The sequence below is a fragment of the Psittacula echo genome (assembly GCF_963264785.1).
Source record: "Psittacula echo genome assembly, chromosome: 4".
In the NCBI taxonomy this organism is placed as follows: Eukaryota; Metazoa; Chordata; class Aves; order Psittaciformes; family Psittacidae; genus Psittacula; species Psittacula echo.
This window is the reverse complement of record NC_137738.1, coordinates 103,366,093-103,392,653: the sequence shown is the minus strand read 5'-3', so window position 1 is coordinate 103,392,653 and position 26,561 is coordinate 103,366,093. Positions and strand designations below refer to the sequence as shown.

Below are 26,561 nucleotides of genomic sequence, written 5' to 3'. Positions count from 1 at the left end.
AGTGACCTGTCCCTGACTGGTACTTGGAAGACGTTGGAAGTGGCAAGGAGCAAGGACATCAGAACTGGATAGAGGATGTTGATGAGAAAAATCAGACAGACCTTTTGCCCAAAGTTGTACATGTAACCGCAAGGCAGACACAGATGTGCTTGGCTAATTGCTTGTAAGCATATAAATATCGTGTAATCCTTGTAATAAATGATCCAGCTTGTGCTCTACCTCTGGGTCCGTGCCTTCCATCGTCACACAAAGAGAACAAAACCTGTGGGGTTTAAGGGGTGTTGGTTTTTTTTCTCATCCTTACAGGATAAACCTGCTTTCTTCTTGACGGCAACCTACCGGAGGCTTCACATCTCCAACATAGCAGATCATTAGTAAGTAGGTAGAAAAGGGTTACCTACAACCTGGGTACCGGCTGTAATCCAGGTAAGACTCTGGCTCCTTTATGTGTAAAGGGACAGCTTGGCTTCATGAGCTCGAGATCACTGGGCTGGCCAGGCTTATGCAGGAAAGGACACGCTCAAGCTTGGGGCAGTGGCAAGGGCTGATCATTGCATCTAAATTCCTTAAGCAAGTGTGATACCTTCCTCCCCTTCACCCCAGCTCATAGAACTGTACCGGGGGACAAGGCTCTCCTAATTGTTTTCTTACTATCTTTACTTTCCCCCCTTCATTACTGTTGTTCTGTTACAGATACAAGATGGAGACTAGTACAAAACTGGAAATACATGTTGCTGATGTGAGTGGTAGAAGCTGTGTGGATGCGGCTTGTGTACACAGGAAACTGAACTAGACCACATCTGTAGCGTGAAGCTCATCATATGATTCCTGACCCACACCAGCAGCTTGGGAGAAAGGGGTAAGCAGGGAAAAGCAATTATAAATTTCTTTCTCATGAGACCCCCGCCCCCCCCCCCGCAATCCTGCATCCAGCTCTGGGGCCCCTAACATAAGAGGAATGCGGAGCTGTTTGAGCCTGTCTAGATGAGGCCACAAAGATGCTCAGAGGGCTGGAGGACCTCTGCTACGAAGACAGGCTGAGAGAGCTGGGCTTGTTACGCCTGGAGAAGAGAAGGCTCCAGGGAGACCTTAGAGCAGCTTCTAGTGCCTAAAAGGGCTGACAAGAAATCTGGAGGGACTTCTGACAAGGGCATGCAAGGACAGGACAAGGGGGAAATGGCTTTAAACTGAAAGAAGGTACATTTAGATTATACATTAATAAGTTCTTTCCTGTGAGTGTGCTGAGGCTCTGGCACAGGTTGCCCAGAGAAGCTGTGGCTGCCCCATCCCTGGCAGTGTTCAAGGTCAGGTTGGACAGGGCTTGGGGCAACCTGGTCTAGTGGAAGGTGTCCCTGCCCGTGGCAAAGGGGTTGGAACCGGATGAGCTTTAAGGTCCCTTGCAACCCAAACCATTCTGTGATTCTGTGGTTCCATGAAAATTGCACCCCTGTGTACTGAAATCTCAGGCTAGATTCCCTTCAACAGCAGGGTGCTGTGTCACTCTGATAGTTAATGTTATTAGCTAGGAAATACAGTACTCACATTTACCACTCAGCTTTAACCAGCCTCTCGTCACTCAGATCCCGAGGCCTGGGAAATTTCAGCAGTGATCTGCACGCATCTGCAGTGGCTGGAGTTAGTCACTAGAGGGTAGAGGTGTATATGGATTTAAGGCACTGCTCTAAATAGCTGGAAATGATAATATTTGCCTTGGAAGTAGGAAATGGCTCAGCTGCTTAAAACATGTAAAATGAAAACAAAGCATGATCAAGGAGTTTGTTAATTCCACCAAAATGTTTAATACCATAATAGATTTTCATTGAAGTACAGAGCTAATGTGAATATTTGTACAAAATATGTGGTTAAAAATAGTATTGATTTATAATATATACAGATATGTCACATCTGTGTCAGAAATGTAGACACTTGAATGAAAACATGAGTAATGGTTTTAAACCTACAACAGCATACATAAAATATTTCTGCAGCTACCCACAGCAGGACAACTTGCCAAACTGACACTTAAGGATCCAACAGTCATTACAGATGGCATTTCTTTCAGAAGTTTCTGAACAAGAACTTTGCTCTAAAATGGATTCAAAACATTTACCTTCATTAACCAGATAGTGAAGAGAACACACCTGTGTGGCACTAATGTAGACACAACTTTCTTGTACTAGTTAAATGATCAATTACAACAATTTATTAAAACAAGGCTGATTTTGTGGTGTAGAGAAGTTTAATCCTCTTTGCTGGATGCTCTGGTGAGTGAGGAAGCCCCAGCTCAGGGACAGCAGATGGGCCCTTCTTAATAAATTCTTATTTGTAAACCCAAGTTTCATGAATTTACATCCTGAAGTCTATCTTTAAGGTTGTGAATATCTTTGTTTTTCATTAACTTTGAGGCTGCTCACACTTCACAGCCTTCCCATCCTTACTCCAGCAAGAATCTCACTGACAAGTGTCCCTGATTCTAAGCTTTGTAGCTACTGCATCGGTACACAATCCTCTACTAATATGACTCTTAGTGTAGCCCCAGAATCTCTGTGTAGTGACTGAACAAACTGACAAAAGGGGAGAGACAAATCAAGGCCATTTTTTAATGTTTTCTGAGCATCTCTGCAGTGGAGGCATTCGGGGTTCTTGCCCTTCCTTTGGGAGTGCTGCTGCTGTTCTACCTCAGTGCAAACTTCCCTCCAAGCCAAAGCAAATACACTCAACACTTCAAATAGACATGTGGGAAAGAGCTTTTACAATGCTTCCTCCCTTGTAATTTTAACCCTGAATGCTGCAGTCTACTTGTATTAAAAAAAAAAGAGCATAGCTCACGTTATGAAGAAAATCTCCTTTTAAGAGAAGCCTGGAATATGTGAAAGCTGCTGTGCTCTCCCCAGATGATGTGCTAAACCAGGAAAAGCAGTGTTCTGTTTTGGGGTGTTTTTTTAGGGTTGCATATCTGGTTCTTTGAGAGCATTGCATGAGGATGACAATAAATGAGGGTCTGACTGGGGCTTTAATCTGTACCCAGTTTTACTTTCTGGTAAAATAGAACTAGTATTTTTTAGGGAGAGGGGAATTAAGGAAATGCAAAGGTCTTAAATTCATATTGGTACATGAGATCAAGTCTTAAATGGCTCAATGTTGAGTGGTAAAATGTTTACCACTAAAGAAGAAACAGAAATAAACTTAGTAAGGGTTCTTTAGAGGATGTGATCTGAAAGCACTGCAACTGTAGTCAGGATGTCCACAACAACCTGCTGAGGCACTGAAGCTCACTTCCAAGTGCACACTGTCCAGTGCCAAGCAAGAGGGAAGAGCCACAACTGGCATGTAGGCAATGCAGCATTTCAGGGAGCAGCGGAACAGCCTTACTGTAGTTAGAAAGCTCATTTGTTGCTCAAAAGTGAAAACTAAATTGGGCGTCCTATAGTACATTTTGCTTCTGAAGAACACTGTGAGAAGACAACTATTGGGTTTTTTTTTTTAATGAAAACATAGAGGCTAAGGCCTGTCTCTTCAAAAGGAAGCAGGGAGCTCAGAGCTTACATTTCTAACAAGACTTCTAAGCAGATCTAACTTTCAGAATCATGAACAATCATCCTTTGAGAAACAATGTCTTTTATGCCAGGCGCCCAGAAAAACAATCATTTTCCCAAATGCATATCCGAGTAATGAAATACAGGAATTTCACAAGACAGTTAACCAGCAAATTCATCTCCTTGTTTGCAGTCCTCTGCAAAGTCCAGTACAAATTGACACAAGACACTACAATTACTTTTAATTTTTGTAATGCTTAATGTTAACAGAACTTCTTCCCCAGCCTGGATGGCAGCTGGATGCCATCCATGTTCCTCATGCAAGCACTTGTGCTCACTGCATTTACCAGTTACTATAACAGCACAGTAAGAACCACATCAGCTGCCAGGGATGTGCTTTTCCCCAGCAGAGACTGTGCTCTATTCTTTTTTTTGCATACACCAAGTCAAATCCACAGCAAACCAGTGCAAGCTCACATCACTCTGTGAAACTGCACAGTTTAAAACAGAACATGGCATATCCTGCCAGCGAGAGGGATGCTTCCCCCCTAATTGCTACTGAAACAGAGTTTGGCCTAGATCACACATTTAAGCATTTTCAGTTCTACCAGTTAGGAGAGCAGTGGTATGTACCACACTAGTCAGTTATTAATACTTTAAGTCTTTTAAATGATGCTTTTCAAAATGCCAACGCAAGCAGAACACAAAAATATTGTTTGCCATATTTATTCTTTTAAACTAAGCTCTTATACAAGTGTATAAGTGATTAATTAGCCAATAGCTTTGCAGTAGTCCTATAAAATATGACTAAATAGAACATTTCAAAAGTATTTACAATAGAATGGAAATGCTCACATAAACCATCACAGTGCTCAGACATGCCACTGTCATCAGGTCTTGCAAGATGGTTTAGTCTGTCATTCTGTACAGTCTTTTTGAAGAAAGCTTTTTTACTGTTACTAAATAGGAAAGATGGGGGGAAAAGACCAAAATATGAATAAACCCATCCACCCCCACCTGATTTCAGATCAATTAAATGTTAAATAATTTACGCATGGGGCACATTTTCACACTATAAAACACTTTGCAATAACTATGCCTGTAATCTTGTTCCAGTTGAGGAAGGGATGTTCTTACCATGTTTTCTTTGCTGAAAACAAAGTGTGCTTGAGGGTGTGTGAGTATGTTAGGAAGGGGGGAGTTTGTACTACCTCGTCTTCGTTACAGAAATCAAGGCCACAGAAATTCTTTCTTCTTCTGATCCAAAAGCACAGACTCAGAGATACCCTTCTGCCATGCACTGTAAATGTTTTCATGCTTTTTACTGTATTTAGGAAGTCATTACAATTTTGATCTTGTATCTGAAGAGGTGAGAAAGGACAAGCAGGCAGCAGGCAACAGAAATAGCAACTGTACTCCCTGATTCCCTTCCTTCATTTCCAAGCAGCCGCAGCCATGTCCACCCAACAGCGGGCCCCAGGGCACTGCTGCCAGCTGCTCCCACAGGCTCCTGATTCAGAAATGACATTAGAAGGATGTCCCCCACATCGCTATTCAATGGCAGATGTAATGTAACAGAGATTCCATTCTTCTAGCACTGTGGACACCCTGTGAAAAGAGTATGTCAGAGGGACTGAGCTCGTAGGTGCTATATGAAAGAAAATGCCCACTGAAGCAAGCAGGGGCTCTGCCTGTGCATTACTGAATTAAACAGGACAGCTTCTCCTCCAGATGGTCAGCGTGTTTTGAAAGAAGCCTTTCTTCTGTGATGGCAAGAACATGCCTCTAGCAAAATACCAGGTTGCCTCAAGAGACAAGTGTCACAAAGGCTGCTACTTTTATGATAGGGATGTTATTTCATAATACCTGAAACATTTTTATGTGCTGACCATTATTTTATCATGAAAATGTGATCTATAAGCTTTGACCATAGTAACGACAGGCTTCTTTGAGTTTTCAGGTTTGTAGTTGTGTTTCTATTGTACACTTCATCCGACGAGCCATGTTCCACTCCTTCCTGGGCAGTACTGTGGAGTTTTACAAGGACAATGAGGAGTCATTACATGGGACTTGTTTTTAAATCTGTCTGAAAATGCACTTTGAGGAAAGCACATCTAAGATCCAATGCTTTAATTTGCAGTATAGTTTTGAATCATTTGAGGCCAGAGTCTATATTCCAGAACCAAGTCTCTTTGAAGTTCGAGTTCATGGACACAAGAATAAGATTTGACTTCCAATGCTTTTGCATGTAAAAAACTCCAGAGTACCAGCTTTGATTGGAGATGATTTCTGATCACTTACATCACTTGAGGATGGGGCCAGTCATTTCTTCTATACAGCAAATCTCAACAGAAAGATCTTATGTGTTTAAATTTTACTGTCCCTATTTTAAGTGGTCTAAACCCCATGGACCTCCATGTTTGTGTATGTTCTCATTGTGTATGTTCTCAAAAAAGACAGTGGTGTTAACTCCTGAAATCTTGCAGGTGGCCTCTGATGGTGTTTTCAAGAGGAACACCAGGTTATAGTCCCAGGGCAGCAAGTGCCAATTTATTTATTGAAACCACTTCCAAATGCATCACTGAGAAAGTAACTGAAGTGAAACCTCTAAGGAGTTACTTTAAGACAAGTTTACACAGATATCATGAGGATAGTAAAGCCTCAATTTTTGTTCAGTTTCTGCTGTAAGAATGTGCTTCTGTTAGTGTAACACATGCACAACAAGGTCCATAATGCAGTAACAAGTATCGCATTGTAGATACATGCTAAGGAAAGCACTACATCTCAACAGGAATATTAGGAGGGTTTGGTAGTCAGAGAATGAAGCGTATGAGGATGATGAGTCCTTAGGAAGGTCTCAGAACATTCTCACCATGCATGCTGAGAATGGCATCTCCACTCTTCACTGACAGAGCAACCTGCTTTTCTTCCTGGGAGTACTGCAGAGCAGATGGATGCTCCAGCAAGCGGGGCTTCACTGTGCTGAAGCCCATAGCCTCACTGCTAATTAAAGGTGGAATGGAACCCTTCCTCAGAGACCAGATCATTAGTTTTTAGGACAAAAATCTTGATTACAGAATGTGAGCTGACTTTTCAGATCCTAGAGCGAGCTTCCAGGATGCATTTGAACCGTGGACCCTCACTGTGCCATTATAGTCACTTTTGGGAGTACAGCTGCAATTAAATTAGCTTTAAAATCCCACTGTATCTTACACATATGCTCAGTTTTCTGCAGTATTAATTTCAGTGGAACTACTCATGTGCATAAATTAAGCGCATGCTTAAATATATGCAAAATCTGAGCTCAAATGTCTAGAAAATATGTTCTCAAAATGACAAGTGTGCATAAAAAAAGTAATCATCATGGAAGGTCTGTCAGGGAATCCAGTATCTGCCAGCCATGATGAAAACACAGGACAGTTCTTGTAACCCAGTATACACTGCAAGTGAAAGAAACATGCAGGAGGGAGTGAAAAAAGGGGATTCAGTTGCATGCAGTCTAATTTCAAGTGTGTAATTATGGTCCTGTTTTCTTTGGCCTAAAAAAAAAGAGAAAAAAGAAATCAACAAACACCAACAAACATCTCCTCACCTCCACAAACCCAAACTGCATACAGCTCAAAAAGGGCTTTAAAGCACACAAGTGGGAAGTAAGAGATCTGAGTATCAGAGATGTGGGAGTAATTATTAACAGTTTCAGGGCTACTCAACACACCACTAGGAAAGCATTCAGCCTGTATCATTACTAGAACTTACAGCTATGACAGAGAGCCATCAGTTAACTTCTCTTTCTTCCTCAACCTCAGAGAGAAGTACCACTCATATCTTTATGGAAGATAGAACAACTATCCCTGTTGGTATTTTTGGATCGCTCCTCTTTAAGAGAAGGACACTGGACCCTCCAGCAAGCTGCAGTCTCTCCCCTCAGCCCAGAGAGCTCTGTCTCACATCCCTGCCACCATTAAGGACCAGTGAGCTCTACCAGTGGGAGACGGTGTTTCTCTGCTGCTCCTAAAAATGCTGCAAAGGTAGTATTCCTTACAGAAAACTCCAGGGGGCGAGAAGGCCACCAAGCTGCTAACAGATTAAAAACAACACACATACCCCCCCTTAACAAAAAGAATTAAATGGAAAAAGGAAAGACTAAGGTCTGCAGGGGAGCTGGGAGGGTCAGAGAAGCTGGCTGCTCAGTAAAGGGCAGTAGCAAGTATTCTGGGAGTTTGAATATCAAGCCTGGTATCAGCCTAATTGCCAACCTGAACAATCTCTCTGGTAGTGGTGTTTCAGCATGCAAATTAGAGCTGTGAAAAAATCCTCAGACCAAAACCCTCCCTTGGCTCTTCAGCCTTGTTTTGTCCTTTCCAGAAAAACCTATCCGTTGGTGTGTGATATGATTACATATACAAAGATCTTTTCCCTAGCCCTTTGATTACATAGGCTTGATTACTGTGAAGGGGTTTCAATGAGTAGTGTCCTGGAACTCAAAAGGCGATGGCTGCCTTTCAGCAAAACAAAGCAAACAAAAACCGAGAGCTGTGCTGGAGGAGAGAAGTGCTGCTTCTGCCGGAGAGGCTCAGTTAGATACAGGAGGTGGCAGACCAGGGCGTCGGGTTTGAATGATTTTTGGCTTTGGAGAATTCTTTGGGTCCTCATCTTCTTCCATGTCGCTGTCACAGACATGCACTACCACACTGGGAGTGGACTCCGTTCCTGCATGCAGCTCATACTTCTCTCCTGGAAGCAGAGGAAAACAGTTAGATCAAAAGACAACAACAGTCCACATAGCAGCACAGGCCATGGCGCTCTTGGACTGCAGAATACTCCTGCACCTGGATGCGGCAGATGAGCTTGTGCTGCTCTTAAATATAAGTGAGGGCAAACATGGCTAAACTGCATTAGCTGTCACAACTGATTGATGCCCTGGGTGGGGCATGATCATTGGTCTACAAGGCATAATAAAATACCCTGATGTCTATACCCTGATTGGTGTTTTGCACCAATGTCAGTGGCCCATAGCATCAGTGGGGGAAGGACAAAGAGGAGAGAGAACATGGAAGTTCATGCTTAAGAAGAGGGACTGGAGTCCAACCCCTCACACATCTGGTCTTGAAGTCATGTCACACATGTTGGGTTGGGGCTGTCCTTTTCTATTGTTGGCTCCAGTCCCATTTGAAGCCCCCTAGATTCTGCAACTTGTCACCTCCAGAGAGACATCAACACTTGGTCCAATTGCTCCAGAAATACAAAAATACGCATATCTGCTTTAGATGGATTTTGAAGTCCAAAGCTCTTTAGCCGCAGCTGTAACAAATTCTGTCTCTGCAGATGAGGTTACAGAGTACAGGCTATAAATGCTCACTAGCAGGCGAAACAATTAAAACAGTACATTAGATTTGCTAACTACATTTCCTATTTAAGTCTGCACACAGTACACCTGCAAGGAAGATAAGGGTGGCTTTGGTGGTTACCTGCAGGAGTCCACAAAGGAAAACCAGGATCAGACATAGGACTTTCAGTCCTGCATTCAGTCTGTTGGCACTGCATTCTGTTTTGGACTATACACAGGATCTAAGTAGGTATTGGTTATTAGATTGCAAGGAATTAATTTAAGACTGTAAGGAAAATGTCCTAATGGTGACATGTCTGACAGCATGACTTGGTCTTTCAGAAGTGACAAACACCATTCACTGCACTAAAAACTAGAAACCATTTGAGATAATGCCCTGTCCCCCTTGTCATCGCTCTTATCTCCCAAGACCCACAAGTTACATTAAAACAGGCTTACAGTGACCATATGCACACCTCATAGCTTGGATTTTTTTCCATAAGACCGCTCCAGAACCACTGCTTTTTGCCTGCAAAATACTCTGAAATGGGGAATGTGAGGTCCCAATATACTGAGCTGGCCTGAATTTGTGGTGCAGCAGCTCCTAAATGCCTGCATCACGGGCAGAGCCTGGCAGCGCTAGGTGTTGCACTATGAAAATGAAATGGCTGCTCTACCCCAAAGCACTTGTAGTTTGCTGGTGTTGTTAATCTGGGTTTCTATTTATTATCAACTTTGTGGCAGAGTAATTGCTGTGAAGAAGAGGTTGCAGGTTTGTCCCCTCATTAGCACATGCAGTTATGGGACTGTGCTCACATGCTGTTTGTGCTGACAAATTCTTGGTCCAGATACGACCAGGCGGCTTATGATTAGAGGACATGCTGCATTTTTGCCTAAAAAATAGGAGGCAAACTAGTGAATAATAGCTGGAAGTCAGGCATCTTGCTGTGAGAAATATTTTACTGCTGTGATACCATTAATGTTGACATTTAACTGCTCTATTTTTGGCTACCTTTCCTCTGAATCCAAATTGAGCAAAGCATTACAGGTCTTGCTGATAGGCTGAAATATAAAAAGAGGAATAGCTTGGTTGTGCTGCATTGAGAAATTATACGGTTTTTCTTTGCCTGTTTTCCCTGCGGGCTTCAGCTAATTTCTCAGCTCTGGGCTGACGTCAATGCTGCCAACCAGCACTGAAGGCTACATTGGTCACTGTCAGCTACAAGCAGCTCTGCAGTGCTGCGCGCACGCAGCGCCGGGCCCTTTGCTGATACACCAGCACCGAGAAGTAAATCAGATTCACTGCCCTCTTAAAAGGTAATAATCCCAGTTCAAATGCCACATTCTTTTACTGTTCAAATCCTTCCCAGAAGGGCTCTTTCTGCTGAAAAAGAGCAGTGGAAATAAGTACAGACACAAGGAAAAATATTCAGATGCCTCTGGCACAAGTAACTGCAATAGCAATTAATGTCACTTTGCAAATCAAAATGCAATGCTCCCATAAATTAGGGTTTTAAGGCACACAATTATTTCTGAGCATAAATGAGCTGTAGACTCAATTCTATACTCCCAATTATTCATGCTTGCAGAACTGTAGCTCAAACTGCAGAACACATTTTTATGGCTGAGCTAAGAACAGTAACTAAGGGACTACTACACAGCTGTACCTTGTTCCTAAAGGTAACCATTGTTTGGGGAAAAATAATAGGGTAATAAGTACAAAATAAAAATCCATTAGGTACAGGCAGATTACACCTTCCCTTCTGCTTTTTGCCGTGTTTTTTTCTTTCTTCTTAATGCCTTCAGCATAAGAAAAGAACTAATTCCACAGCAGTTAAGCTACTGGAGTAATGGTTGAATCGCTGCAACTGAGATATAGTTACAAGCCCTAGGTTGTCCCAAGCTGAGAGTAGCAGGTTGAGTTAGTATAGATAAGATTATTTAAATAATCATGTAAGCTGAGGTAACAATGGAAACTCACATAAATTTACTCAGAAAAATATCACCCAATTTATGCTCAAACATTTTAACTCTGCGTTTGGATTACAATACAGAGAAGAACTAAGCTGCAGCACCTCCACCATAGAGGTTTGTCAGAAAATGTTGCTAACAAACCTCTGAAAATAGCAGTGATGTTCCTTTCTTTATTTGATAAGAAAAAAACCCCAGGAATTTGAAGTTTCACCATTCAGCAATGGGCCTAGCTGCTTTTGTGTCACTTGGCACTACCTTTTGTGGCCACGCTAACCGCAAGCAAACCTACAGCCTCAAGTGACACAACACAGATGACCACAAGAACAGCACAAAAGCAGTGTAGGGTATTGCAGAATTAGAAATAATGGTATGTGATTTTCTGTCCCTTTCTGGATCAGTACTGCGACCTTTTGTTGATGGTGCATCTCTCATCTAATGAGGCACTTTCGTCCAGCAAAAAGGATGTTCATATATTTAATTAATAATGAAGAAATGGTAATGATACTGCGCAGTTACCTCATCCCTGATTCTGACTCATGATCAAAGGTTAATGGGTTCAGAGCTGTCCATTCCATCTTCCCTATGTCACTACCATTATAAAAAGACCTTCGACTTATAGTCTCTTAACCCAAGTGCTTTACAAATAATATGGTGCAAATAATGTTGGTCCTTTGTGTGCATGTTTATGCCAAGGAGAACCCATCCCATGTAAAATCTCTGCTGCACGGATCTGCCATACACAAAATAGAGGAGTTGCTTTCTGGAGGCCCATTGCTGATATTGCAGAAGGGCACCCTCCTCTCCTGGCCAGCAGAAGGCAGAGGGAAAGCTTTCTACACCCAGCAGCTCTCCTGCACCCTGCCCCTGGCAAGGGGAAGGAAGTGCAGAAGCAGCCACAGAACAGAGGGGAGAGGAAGGACAGAGATGGAAAATGTTATCTATCACTCATCTGCCTGCCCCTCCAACCCCTTTAATCTTCTCTGGAAGCCATGTGAGGTATTTAGCATTTCCTCTGAATCAGTGAGAACAAACAGGAGGGTTTGACAACACCTGGACATGGAAAACTTGCCATGCGAGAACAGTTTGAAATCCCTGTGTGTGGCATTTTCTGGGTATGATCCTGTTCTTCCCTGTTTTCCTTTTCTCCATGAAAGGGTGAACCAAACCCAGGGGCAAGAACTAAGCATCCTCCTCAAGGAAGCCAGCAGGACCATGGCAGGAACAGCCACATCTTAATTGCTCAAAGACAACAATGAAGCCCTGACCCAACCCCTCCTCTGACCACTGATCATTCGCAGACCCAGCAGCCCAAGTGACACAGCCTGCTGCAGGGTCTCCTCTGCGTACCCAGAGGTACCACTGTGGACGCAAGAGCCATCATGTGCAATACTTTGGAATGGTGCTTTCATAGGGTAAAAAAAATGTGCTTTACATGACCTGGAGTGTAGCCTGAGGCCATTTAGGAGGTGCAAAGCCTGCTGGAATGCTGATGACAGAGTGGGAAACATGGAGAGAACTGAAACTGGTACAAACTTGTCTATAGGGACTACTGGAGATGGTGCCCAGCCCGCAATGGTTTTCAAACATGCCTGAAATCGTAGGGACGAGTGTTAACTGACAGAGGGCAAAATCACACTGGGGAGCACATGGAGCAGGTGAGTCCTCAGAACCCTGACCCACAGTGTGTGAGTGTGTTACTGTATAGTGTGTTACTGTACAGTGCAGAAGAAATTGGGGTGACAGGTTTGAAAGAGGCAGTGGGGGTAAAAGGAAAGAAATATGCAGGTTAGGAAGTGGATAGGGAGAAGGTAGGACTGCTTTCCAGAAAAGGAGAGGCTCATTCTTGTGCCATGAGCATGGTTCATAAACTGCTGCACAAACAAATGACAGAGCGAACATAGCTGCATTTTCTTGCTATGAATAGCTCTGCTGTTTACACACAGCCTAGACCTGGACATTCCCCCTGTATCCCCCTTACAAACATTTCTCATATGAAATTATTTCCTGTATTTCTCAGCAGGATGAAACTAAGACCTTATAAAACATTATGGAAAAGACATGAGGGCTTAGACTAGGCAACAGCTTGACAGGTTGCAAGCATTCCTGTAGGAAATGGCAGGGGGGTTGGAACTAGATGATCTTAAGGTCCTTTCCAACCCTAACTATTCTATGATTCTAACTATTCTAAATACTTAGGTGACAGCCAGGCCAGGCAGAGATAGTATCTGAGCCTGGTAGACAAACAGCCAAACTACCACCCCAGTTAGTGCAATGCCTTTGTATCTTTGACAAGATAGCGGAAGTTCTCTTGACAGTGGAAGTGTTTTTCATCAGAGAGATTAACATCACGCTTCTTTATTTGCAATATATTGGAAAAATTCTAGGCTGGTGGTCAGAACCAGGCAAAGGCACAGTTCCTGGCTCTGACTGGTCTACAGCATTATGTTCATGCCTCATTTAAAGCTCAATTTCTGCATCTGCAGAGAGAGACAATATACATCAATCAACCAGAAACTTTATTAAATATGCCATGATCCTCCCTAAGAAGTAAATGCACCCTCATTGATCTTAATTTAATGTTGAAGGACCACAAGCCAGCTTCCCTTTGTGCACAGCAAAAAGAAATCTTTTCCATTAGACCTCTGAGATGCCAGACAGCCACTGCTGTAAGCCACAAGGAAAAAGACAACACATAGCAAATCTGTTAACTAGCTACCAGTCTATTCACTTTAGTCCAAAGCCAATGTCCCAGACTTTGTGCCCAGGACAGAGAGGAGATGACCTGTACACATGGAAGGTGAAAGTAGCATGGGTCTGTGTCCAAGTGGTGTATCTCACATTGCCAGTGAAGTAGGTCAGTAAAAGCCATCTTGTATTGAGGAGACAGAAAGAAACTGTTCACTATTTACATGCTTAAATGAGTTTTTCTGGTACTCGGATATCGTCACATGTTAAAGACATAGAAGTCAGGCTCCAACATTCAGAGTCAGTGAGCATTGTTTCATAGCTGTTAACCATAGTTACATGTTTTAATTGTGTTTCTTGAATGAAAATAAAAGATCTAACATAGCTGAGGCCAACAGTTGATGTACAGCACTGTGTTTTACTGATTTCCTACTGAGAAATGAGGTTTGGTGGATTTGTTTTCAATGGAATGCTAAACATAGTAAATGCACAACTGAGAACTGCAACACTATTTTAAACCCAGCACTGCAGTTAACTAAAATTGATCCCTCTAACAAGTGCTAAAAATAGAAAGACGAGAGCACACCATGACTTTTCATATTGCTCCCTGCAGGCTCCTTAACTACGGGTGAATATGACCTTCACGCAAAGCTGTCCCAGAGTGTGGGACAATGAGTGATATTTCACATTCCACTGCTCCAGAACAGGAATTGATTTATTACCCAGCCAGCTCGGGAATTCGTTTACGTGTTTCCATTTATAACAGTGCTGCATCAAAGGAAAAAAACCCAAAAAACAAAAAGGAGGCTTTTGTTTTTCTTTTATTCAGCAGTTTAGAAGCAAAGTATCAATTCTGGAAATAATAATACGCAATACAGTATGAAGTGTTACGCCTGACAGCCTTTTTCTATGAGCTGTCCTGCTGAAGGGGAATAAGCCACAGGAATCTCTGATGTTCTCCTGATAATGTATTTTCCCCCTGTGAGAGATCCCATGTGAAAAAGATGTGAGGTAATCCTGCACCTCAGCTCTGGGTTACTCTGGTACAGCTACACAAAGGCCCTAGTGATAAGATGTTTGCAGTTGGAAGCTACTCTCAGAACAAGCAAGCAGCATGTTTGGTTCAACTGGGGAGAAAACAATTCCCTCATCCCACTAGAATTTAAAAACTAAACTGATAAATTTTCATTAGCTCAGCCACCCCCCAATTGTTATTAGATTGCATCTGAAGTGTTTTATTTCAGTATGAAAGTAATTTAATAAGCTATTTTTCCCTGTGGTTTATGAATGTAAATTAGACCAGTTTCTAAATGATACTGCTTAGACCTGAAACTGGAACCTTTCCATTCTGAAAATTTTAAAAGACGGTGCTTTAACAGCTTTGAAAGAAAACTGTTGGTAAAGATGCCTTAAAACAAAAATAATCCTCTCCTAGGAAAAGTTTTGTTTTCATCAGTGAGCATTTTCTAAGGGAAAGCATTGTTTTGAAAATCCCAGCTAGCTTCACTTCCTGGCATCAGGTGAAGATAGGAAGAGAGAAGAAAGCCTGTCAGCATTACTCACTGACATGTATCTTATGTTCACAGAGGTTACAGCTTACCAACCATTCCTCCTCCTCCACACAGTTTACAACAGAAAATGGGCAGTCCTAGGACAGCAACCCTGCCAGAATTGGGGAATGGCAGTTCTCTCTTGGCACATGTTTCGGTGAGAGATTCTCCACTCCAGTGGAAATGCAGTGATGCCTAAACATTACATAAGGTATTCTGCACCTCAGAATGCAGTACTGAGCAGATGTGATTTAAAGCAAAAACTCGAGTTCATGGACAAACATTTGTCCAGTTCACACCTAAACCATCAGTTGCCTCATCTAAGCACAGACCCAAGCACAATAAAATGTGTAAGGAAGCTTTGATCTGCTATTCAGTCAGACATCACTCGTGAGCTGCAGACAGAATTCTGTATGTATATATGGTAAAATTCATCCTTAAGCAAAGAACCAGTTGACATGCATCAGCTTAAATCCAAAGCTTTAATGCCACTTACAGGCTTTACGCCAACTTCCTTACAGTTATTATCTACGCTGCTGTTTCTCTTCTCCTTTTTCTGACATATTTTCACAGAAGAACCACATGCTTACCTGGTCCTAGCTTAGAAACTGCATAAAGGAGGTCGTAGTTGATGACAGGTGTTGCATCATCTATTGGTTGCCACCCTACAGGTGGGGAGGCTGGAGGCGAGATGAGAAACTGTTTTGCAGGCTGTGGTGGTGCCAAATGAAGCTTGTCTCCATCTGTCTCAGAGGTCTGAATCTTTAAAGAATAACAAATACACTGTTTAGTATAGCATAGAATCATACAATAGCTTGGGTTGGAAGGGACCTTTAACGGTCATCTCATCCAACCCTCCATGCAGGGACATCTTCCACTAGACCAGGTTGCTCAGAGCCTTGTCCAACCTAACCTTGCCTGTTTTCAGGGATGGGGAATCTACCACCTCTCTCTGCATAACCTATGCCAGTATCTCACCACCCTCATTGTAAACAGTTTCTGCCTCACATATAGTCTCAATCTCCCCTCTGTCAGTTTAAAGCCATTTATCCCTTGTCCTGTCCTTACAGGCCCTTGTAAAAAGCACCTCTCCAGATTTCTTGTCAGCCCTTTTAGGCACTGGAGCTGTTCTAAGGTCTCCCTGGAGCCTTCTCTTCTCCAGGCTGAACAAGCCCAGCTCTCTCAGCCTGTCTCAACAGCAGAGGTGCTCCAGCCCTCACGGCATCTTTGTGGCCTCCTCTGGCCTTTCTCCAACAGCTCCACCTCTTTATGTTGGGGCCCTCAGAGCTGAACACAATAGTCCAAGTGGGGTCTCACGAGAGCAGAGTAGAGCAGGAGAATCCCCTCCCTCAACCTGCTGGTCACACTGCTGGTGATGCCCAGGGTACAGTTGGTTTTTCCAGGCTGCGAGTGCACATTGCTAGCTCATGTCCAGCTTTTCATCCACACGGGATGGGTAAACGGAATGATTACTCAAATCAGACACTTCTAATGCCAAGTGCCACCCAGGCAGGGTTTCAGTGTCAGTCTCAGCAGAGAAGGTCTGGAGATGAATTTCATTTCAATGCTATAGATGGTTCCTCTACAGTAAATGCACTGTGGGGGGTTGTGACATGAACAAAGCTACAATGTTTGTGCCTATTGTGTATGTTCTGTGAGGATAAATGCAAAGCTCTGGTATCCACAGCTGCTAGTTCAGAGATTTTTGAGGCTGAAAAGATATTGTTGTGATCTACTGGTCTAAATTCCTAAATAAAAGAGACATTAGACAAGAAACCAGTAACTCCTGCACCAAGGCCTTATAAGTAACTTCAGAAAGATTTCTGAAGATCTGATTTCTTTAGCTGAAGTGATAAAGGAATCTATCACGTTTCTTAGTCATTTGCAGCTAGTTGTTCTCATTTCATTTCCATCTTAAATTATGTAGTTTAGCTACTGCTTTTTCCTGGGAAAGAGCCTGCGTGCCCTTGCGAGGTTGAGAGCTATGCTGGTGGTGGCGTATGCCTTCGGTAGGGTCTCCCATGCCAGACAGGTCTGAACTGAAGGGTCAGACAAAGTGTGTCCATGGGCAGGATGGGCTCACTAGCCTTCAGGCAACCATCCTAGGAGAAGAACAACTCTAACGTTAAACCCGGGCAGATGGAGCTCGTTTAGCCCTGTAAGGCCATCCATGTAAGAGAAGGATACTCTAACCAAACCTACGACCTGAGGACTTTGCTGTCACTGTCCAAGTTCGCTAGGCCCTGTTGGATAAACCTCAGGTGTAAAGGGTGGGGCCAGTTCCGCGCACGCTGTGCCTCACCTAAAAAACCCACTGTGCAGGCCCGAAGGGTTTACTCACACCTGCAAAGCCCTGCTGCTTTTTGCAACCGGATTTGCCTATCCCACATTGGCCTTTTTAGTCATCAGTGTGCTTGTAGTAAGCGTGGGTAAAACCCTTTCAAAATCTTCGTTCGCGAAGTCAAGCCATCATTCATTCATCATCAAGGAAGGTTCCACATACCTGAGCAAGTTTGCAACCACCTTGAGCCCAAAAGCAGTAACCTGCATTTGCATGACAGCAAGCCTGAGACAGCAGCCTGCCATAACAGAATGGGTTTTGCAAAGAGCCAGTCTGGTTCTCTCAACTCCATGGTGCCCAGAAATTCTAGTTCTTGAAGTGCTTATTCAGACTGGCTCAGGCCCATGTAAAGACACACCGCTCCAAACACTGTGCTGCTTCCACATGTCCGTTCCCTGGGCACAACTAACAAGCTCTTTTAAGACTGCATATACCGAAGAGCATAGCACAGATACCTGAAGGGCTTTGCGGGAAATCAATTTAGAGACTAATCACTGTTATGCACATTTTTGTTTTTCTTGTGCTACCCAAGTTTTCAATTAACCTCTTGGTTGTGCAGTTGGAGTGAAATGATTCTTAGATCTGCTTAACAGCAGCTTTTGAAACCTTTCAGAAAAAAAAAATCAGAGCCAGATCTAGAGATGAAGGCATCTAAAATGGGATTGAGGCAGCTTTTCAACACCTAAAGCCAACTGTAAAGTCTTCTGAACTCATCTAACCTGCTAAACATACTGTTTTGTTTTGTTTCTTTCACCAATGTAGTTTTCCATCCTCACGAGGTCCTGCTTCTGCCTAGGCTTAAATCAGCTCTTATTCTGACCAGGCTGCATAAGCTCAAAATTTAACAGCCTCTTAGGCTTGACCGATACCTTCCAATCAGCCTGCTCTTAAACCCAGAGCTCTGAAGGACCTATCTAGCAGCTCAGAGCACACTTATGTTGCTTATGAGCACTAGTGAGTATCCCATAAGCCACAGTGGCCACAGCAATTCACTGAAATACATTCAGAAGAGGTGGTGGTTGGGTTCTTAGCCTCCCTCACCTTTCTGTGTCCTGGATGAGGCCTAGTACTCACCCAGGCTGTGGGAGATCTGGGTTCTCTATTCCTTGGCCATGGAGAATCAAATCCTCAACTGACCCTTCCAACAGATGGATTTAATCACCTATGCCCCCAGGTTGGGGGTATGGCTTTTCCTGTACGTTCTTCCTTTTATTGATACTTACCAAATTCCTTTTAGAAAATTCACACATGTATTCAGTAAGAATAAAACAAAAAGGGGGAGAGGAGGAAGCCTGACTATGGCTCAGGGATACAGTCAAATAAGTAATTCAGCCCTACTTTTTTTTTTTATGAACTTAGGAGACTTTACCACTCTTTTATGGTGTAGAGAGTTACTCACAGAAATTACCCAATTTTGTAAAACCAGTTCTAAGCCATGTATCCTCTGTGTGTTGAATCAGCAACTTGGGTCCTGAGTGGTCCTTTAAATTTACTGCAGACCCACTGGTCAGGTACAGCTCAGGCAACATAAGGACATTTGAGAAATCTTTTAGCAGAGAGATTGGACATGGGAGAAGCCTTTATTACTTTTATACAGTATTACTGCTCAATACTTCTATAAAAGCACTAATATAGAAGTGGACACCAGATTTCATTACCTGTGCAAAATACAACTTTAACTTCTTCCCTCTGAACTGTGTTTCATGCAGCTCTATTCTGGCACGAGCAGCTGATTTGGGACTACTAAAGTTTATCCGCACACGCCTGAAGCTTTTGAACAGCTGGAATGTCACGCAGTCATCGTAGGCACGGAACAAGCCTTCAAATTTCTCCTGCAGATGGAAAAGAAAGAATGCTGAGCATTTCCTCTGTGCTCCGTCACATCAGTCTGTGTCAAAGGATCATCTGAAACCTGACAACTGTTTAACCAGGGGGTTTCAGCCTGTGGCCTTTGGGGATGACTGTCCATAGACTAACGAAGGCGCTGTGAAAAGAAACTAAGGAAAGCACTGGTCTGGAAGTGCTCTGCAAAATGTTTGGGGGAAGGATTCTTCAAATTGAGAACCCAGAAGCTATTGAACTCATGGAAGCTGAGCAAAACTGCAACAGTGGCTTATGGAATAAAGCTGAAAAGGGTGCATGACTGAAAATACCAGACAACTGTGGTCTCATCTGTACAAAAGCAAGCACTGTGCTGAATTACAATAGTGTCAGCAGACAAAGTCAGGCTCATTGTAACTGAGGGTTACATTCACATCAACACAGCAGGGTCAGTTGGTATTGCATGTTATGCTTTTTTGATGCTTCTGTCATTTAAATACTTAGCACAGATACACTCATTTATTGAGAGTTCCTGTAGCAGCATGGAAAAAGTTAAGGAACTGAAAACAGTCACCTGACCCAAAGACAAATTTCAGGCTTCAAAATGTTTAGCTGTAGAACCACTTTCAAAAGCAGATGACACAAATGTGGATATTTTAATACTGTAAAGGAAAGGTTTAAGGTTTTCCATATCTGTGAACCTAGAGATCGACAGAAATTCAAGGTTCATTAGCAGCCTTGGAAGATCAGACCTTCTGTGCAATTTCTCTGTAAAAATGCAAACACAGAGGACTAGTTCCAAATCATCAAATAAAACCAAAGTCTTTACATCAGTTCTGACACACTTGCACAGGTCTCTTCATTCACAAGCATAGATTCATAAAGTGGTAAGACTGAAAGGGAGCAGTTACTATTTAGTTGAGCCTTTGTGTCTACTCAGACTTTCGACTGCCATCCAGTGAGTCTCACATAAAGTTCTAACATTTTAACTACTGTAACAAAGACTTAAAGTCTTTGAAGAAGGAGAATCAGCCTTAGCAAAGCTCTTTTAAGGGTTCTTTATCCTGAAAACGAAGTGTTTGAGATGATTTGCCACACCATTTCATACACTGAGCGCTGTTATGTCAGCTGTTTGTAGAATTACAACAACCTGATGTTTTCTTTGATACGTCTGCAAGGAAGCTTTAAAATACAACTTATTTTCTTCTCACCCAGGAAAAGAGTTTATTTTCTCTTTGAGTGGATAAGTTGCTAAGGCTGCATAAGATGAAATAGAAAATGCAATTTATGTAATCTCATCAAGACCTAAGTTCTCATCTGTTGATCATACAAAGCAAGACAAAGAATCCAGACCTTCTTAGAAAAATCACAGAATAGTTTGGGTTAGAAGGAACCTTAAAGCTTATCTAATTCCAACCCCCTGCCAAGGGCAGGGAGACCTTCCACTAGGCCAGGTTGCTCCAAGCCCCGTCCAACCTGGCCTTGAACACTGCCAGGGATGGGGCAGCCACAGCTTCTCTGGGCAACCTGTGCCAGGGCCTCACCACCCTCACAGGGAAGAACTTCTACGTTTCAAAGGAACCTCCCCGTGGTTTATTAAGCTCTCATGATTTTCATTTCACCTAACCTCACTCACCCCTTCCTCTCACCACAGGACATACTTCACAGGAATAAACAGAAAAAAGGAGAAAAAAGAGAAGAGAGAGCTCAGTGGTTGATGGAAGGGGAATAACGGCAAGCAGTAGTCCCACAAACATCATGGACTTGATAGGTATTCAAGGTATTGTAACAGAAGTCACATACGCTAAAAATAAGCAGCAAAGTGAACATTTCCTAGTCATGAACATTTCCTAGTCCCAGCTCTCAGTTTCCCTACAAGTCAACAATAAAATCATTCATCATATAAAAAAATATTTCACCAACCGTGGAAGAAACCATGCACAGACTTGTCTGGCAACTGGAAAGTAATTATTTATTATGACTTACTGTTTTTTAGGAAACAGATTCTCCCTCTATTGAAACAGTGGTATTTTCTTGTCTTTTGTGCCTGCCCTCTTTGTGACACTCCAGAATGCAGATCTTGGTGAGGGTCATAATGCAGAAGAAGGGAAGATGTGATTTCAAACTTGGGCCCAAGAACAGTGAGAGCACAAGGAATGCTTTGGGCACATTTCTGGACAATAATGAGACATACTTTTATTAGACACTGAAAGGGACAGATGGGAGTATCTCTAAATAAAGCTGATTAAACACTGGACACCAAATGTAACATAGGGAGAACATTAAAGTGCTATGGACTTTATTCTGCTTACTTTTCAATTTGATACTGGTACAGCTTTAGAGATTCAGTTTTGATTAATGCTCCTAAAAATGCCGTGGGGAGAAGGGAAATCAAGCCCTCTATTTGATACTAATACAGGGCAGTCTATCTACAGTGGGCACGCACCTACTGCACTGCCTGAAACTGCATCTCCCATTAAAAAGATTCATACATCTGAATTTTTCTCCATTTTCAGCTGATAATAATAATAACCTCAGCAGAGGTCATTAATCATCAACTGCAATTAATGGCCCTCAGCTGCATTTAGAGTCATCCCAACTCCTCCTAGCTTGATATTAATTCCCAGGAAATGCCTTATGCCTTAATTGCTATTGCCTGTGATTTCTAATATCTGCTGAATGTACTTATCTGGATAAAAGTCTTTCAGACTAATTCCAACCTATAAGAAAATGTATCATACGCATTTTAAAGACCTAAGAAAATTCTCTCCCTTTCAAGTTTTGTGGATAAATTATTCAAGACTCATAATCCTCTCAATTCTTTAAATACTTCTAGAAAATGTGTCCCTGAACTTTCAGAATACTTAGAAAACTCTTGAAAATAAAGCAATGTCCGAAGTTGAGCAGCAGCGTTGCTACTCTTAAAAAGTCAAAATGCAGAAAGTCATGAGTTAGGCATTTATTTCTGGGATTTTGGACTGTCTTCATCCATCCCAAGTGTGTCTCTGTGAGACCTGATATGCTCTGGCAAATGCAAGTAGTTTTCAGTTGACCAGTTCTGCAGAGGTTTTCTCTTCTCTCTCATAGGCTCTGAGCCATCTTGCCATCTTGCTATTCCTTTGCTAACACCAGGCACCTTTCCCCAGTTCTTCCCTGTCACCTTATGTCAGCTCTCATCACCCATCATTCACCACCTCTAGCAGTTTCTAAAGTTCTTTTATTTTTTCATTAACAAAATTAGCACAAAGTGTGCACACACTAATTGAGGCTGCTGGTTGCTCAAGCTTGACTGTTATCATTTATGACAGCCAATGTAAAGGACAAACAGAACACCACCCATAGAAGCAATGAGCACTGGTGTGACAGACATGAGCTAAAAGCTTCAGAGTACAAGAGCAAAGCTATGCACTCCTAGACTGAAACCTATTGGTACTCCTAAAGGGGAGCTCACCTGGGATCCAAGATTCTGTCAAGTCACATGATAAAAGTCATCAGTGAAATGCAGCCATAAGGAGGCAAACAAAATACTGAATGTATCTGGAGAAGTATTTCCAGTAAAGCAAGGAAGCTATTAACAATGTTGTATAGAGCACTATTACGTGTTACTAAAAAATGCAGGTTTTGTTGCCTGTATCCCAGATAGATTAAGCCAAACAGGAATAGATTCAGATAAAGGCTACGGGGAATGAAAGACTTACTGAATAAGAAATGAAAATGCTTGGCTTATTTAGCAAAACAAAGCAAAGCCTGAGAGGGGATGGGACAATCATCAGTAACAGAACTGCACAGAATAAAGACAAAGTATATTCTGCAGAGTACAGACTAGGAGACTATGTCGGCATGAATCAAGTGGAAACAACTGACATAAATAGGTGCAGCTCAGAAGTTAAAGAAGGTTTCAAACATCAGAGTATTGATCCAGAAACAAACTTCCAATTGCAGCAGCAGTGGAAAACGATTTTTTGTGAAGACTTAATTTGGTTAGTTGATGGGAGGGACTATGACAAAGTGTCCCCACATCAAGCATTGTAAAACATGACTGCCTGAATTAGCAAGTGAATTGGGTTCTGACACAGCAAGTTCCTGTGATGTATTTCCAAACATTTCTTTCATGAATAGCTCCACTGGTATTGTGTTAATTCAGGACAAAAGCCAAGGCCTAATGCAATTCAATAGAAGTCTTTCCACAGACATAAGTGAGGGTTGGATTAGAGCCCTATAACTCAGAACACAAATTACATTTTATTATTCAGTGTGCTTACACTCATTATCACCCTTGTTACACATTTGATTTAGGAGATGGCTGTGATTTAAAACTTTCCTAGAGTTTTGCAACCAAGGCTGCCTGGAGACCTCAGAGCAGCCTTCCAGGATCTGAAGGGGGCCTGTAAGGATGCTGGGGAGGAGCTCTTCATTAGGGACTGTAGTGACAGGACAAGGGGTAATGGGTTAAAACTTAAACAGGGGAAGTTTAGATTGGATATAAGGAAGAAATTCTTTACTGAGAGGGTGGTGAGGCACTGGAATGGGTTGCCCAGGGAAGTTGTGAATGCTCCATCCCTGGCGGTGTTCAAGGCCAGGTTGGATGAGGCCTTGGGTGACATGGTTCAGTGTGAGGTGTCCCTGCCCATGGCAGGGGGGGGTTGGAACTAGATGATCTTAAGGTCCTTTCCAACCCTAACTATTCTATGATTCTATGATTTTAAATACAGCACACATTTTTCTCATTTTAGTTTTTCCTGTTCATTTATATGAAGATAATACAAGGAACTAGAGGTGTACAATAGAGAAACAGAGTCATAATTTACAGTTATAGAATCATAGAATAGTTAGGGTTGGAAAGGACCTTGAGATCATCCAGTTCCAACCCCCCTGTCATGGGCAGGGACACCTCACACTAGACCATGAAATACGTTTTTCTTGAAATTAGCTCTGTACCACATACAAATTTGCCTTTAAGAAATAAACTCATATCTCAGAGCAGAATGTTTTCTGTTTCCACATAGCCAGGCTGGTGAAATAGTGTAGATCCCTCATGTGGCACAAGAAGAAAGATGGAGCTTGATAAAATGTTTGGAGGCCAAGCACTAAAGAGTCTAGCAACAAAAACAGTCCACAAACAGCTCAGTAAGGAAGACACACATATCAGTTAATCTAGAGGGGATAAAGGAGTTACTAAAGCAGTGAACATTTAAAAAAAATAAAACAACAGAAACCCAGAAAACCTCAGCTGGAAGTAATTTCAGGATTGGGATGCATCAGTGCTACATGAAGGGTATTGTAATGATCTGGTCTGGGTATTGTGTATAGCTTTTCTCATCCAGGATTAAGGAAGATGGAGGTAAGCTGGAAAAGCAATGGAAGAAGACTTCAAGGATGATTAGAGAAGTGCTGAGCGTATCATGGGAGGTGAAAGTAAGTGATCTTACCTTGGGAAACAGTAAGTAAGGTATGATGTGTTTCCTGCTACATCTGAGTATAAGAAAAGCAGTAGATGAAGTGCAGGGAAATGGATTATCTGAATTACAATAACCAACAGCACTGGTATGAAACAAAGACTTCCCATTAAAATGTTCAGGCTCCAACTGAGGTTATTTAGCATTAAACCTGTAAAATTTCAAAATGCCATTGGCCCAGGAGTAGCAAAAAGGGTAACTACTTTCATGAAAGGGGCAGGAAGGGGAGATTAGAGGACAGCAGTATGCATTTCTGTAGCTGTGAAATAAAAAATTAAAAGAAAAAGGGCTCTGATTTGTAATCAGAATTGGGTTCACATCAAGTGCTTTTAACACGTCTTTCATGAGCCACAGAAACCAAGCAAACAGCTTGATATAACTCATACATGAAAATATTTTAAATGGCAAGACCTCCTGCAAGTAGCCAGTATAAACAACAGCCTAATCAACGATCAAATTCACTGCCTCTGAAAAGGTGAAATAGGAAACTTTGGAAGCACATATGGAAAAGCACTATTGATTTGCAGTTAACATTCCAGGAGTGCTGAAAAGGGAGGAAATACTTTAAACGGATTATGATGATAGGCTGTGTGGAGACCTCATAGCAGCCTTCCAGTATCTGAAGGGGGCCTACAAGGATGCTGGGCATGGACTCTTCATCAGGGACTGTAGTGACAGGACAAGGGGTAACGGGTTCAAACTTAAACAGGGGAAGTTTAGATTGGATCTAAGGAAGAAATTCTTTACTGAGGGTGGTGAGGCACTGGAATGGGTTGCCCAGGGAGGTTGTGAATGCTCCATCCTTGGCGGTGTTCAAGGCCAAGTTGGATGAGGCCTTGGGTGACATGGTTTAGTGTGGGGTGTCCCTGCCCATGGCAGGGGGGTTGGAACTAGATGATCTTAAGGTCCTTTCCAACCCTAACTATTCTATGATTCTACGATGATCAATAAAGAGCTCCCATGGTCTTGTCCTTACACCTTTATGAAATAGCAAGAGAATAAATTACGGATTTATCATCCAGGGATACTAAGGCACAGGTCTCCAGGTCTTAGCTTTTTATTTTGCCTTTCACTGAAGGTAGCTGTAGCCAAGAGTGTGGCATCTTCCTACTCCCTCCTTACCAGTGGGATAGGATAGTATTTGAAGAAACTACTCAGAATGAATACTAATATCTGAATGCTGGTTTGAAGGAAATTCCTTCTGTTATCAAAGGGGATGTCTCATACAATCCCATAGGTGGAGACAGCAACAAAAATGCAGTAGCAAACTGTGTCCTTCCATCTCTCTGACATTCGTCAGGGTACATTTTAAGATGGTAACATTTCTACATGTGAGAAATTTTGAAAGGGAGAAAAAAAAAGTGTTTTTCACCTTGGTACTCAGTGCAAACTTCTCTCCTGAGGCTGGATTAGAGCATTGAGATAGGGGTGAAAAGAGCTTGGGTTTATTTATTTGAATTATGCATAGCACTTCCAAAACTGCACAACAGTCTCAGTACACAAACAAATCAACCCAGATTCGCTACCCCGGTTCATGCCGTTTGTTGTTCTGTGCTTGGCTTTCTGTTAGTTTTAAGGGGTGAAGGGTCAGGTAAATTATGAGCCAAAGATTAAACAAAACAGTATAAGCCAAAATAAATTTTGAGGTTGAACTTTGAGAGGAACAGATTAAAAAATACATTAAATCTTGATGCCTTTGGTTATATCATGACCGATTTGCTTGCATTACTGCAATCCTGTGAATGTTAATGGGGGTCCTAATACCTTTTAGTTTTACTATGTAAAGAATACATGTTTTATATTCCAGAGGTGATGCGAAGTGACCTGGTTGCTCTGCTGTTTGCAGTGAACCAACCCTACACAGAAACACAG

The 26,561-nt window shown here is 42.3% G+C and overlaps 1 protein-coding gene across 2 annotated transcripts in view; it reads right to left on the bottom strand.

Moving 5' to 3' along the window:
• Positions 1-8,109: 8,109 nt before the first annotated feature.
• Positions 8,110-26,561, bottom strand: part of RCAN2 (regulator of calcineurin 2) — a gene marked incomplete at both ends in the record, with an annotated part of 66,575 nt that continues 48,123 nt past the window's right edge. For both annotated transcript variants that reach the window (XM_080616789.1, XM_080616790.1), the window contains 3 exons: positions 8,110-8,270; positions 15,662-15,833; positions 19,071-19,244. In XM_080616789.1, the coding sequence (XP_080472915.1) occupies positions 8,110-8,270; positions 15,662-15,833; positions 19,071-19,244 (507 nt within the window). The remainder of the gene's footprint in view (positions 8,271-15,661; positions 15,834-19,070; positions 19,245-26,561) is intronic.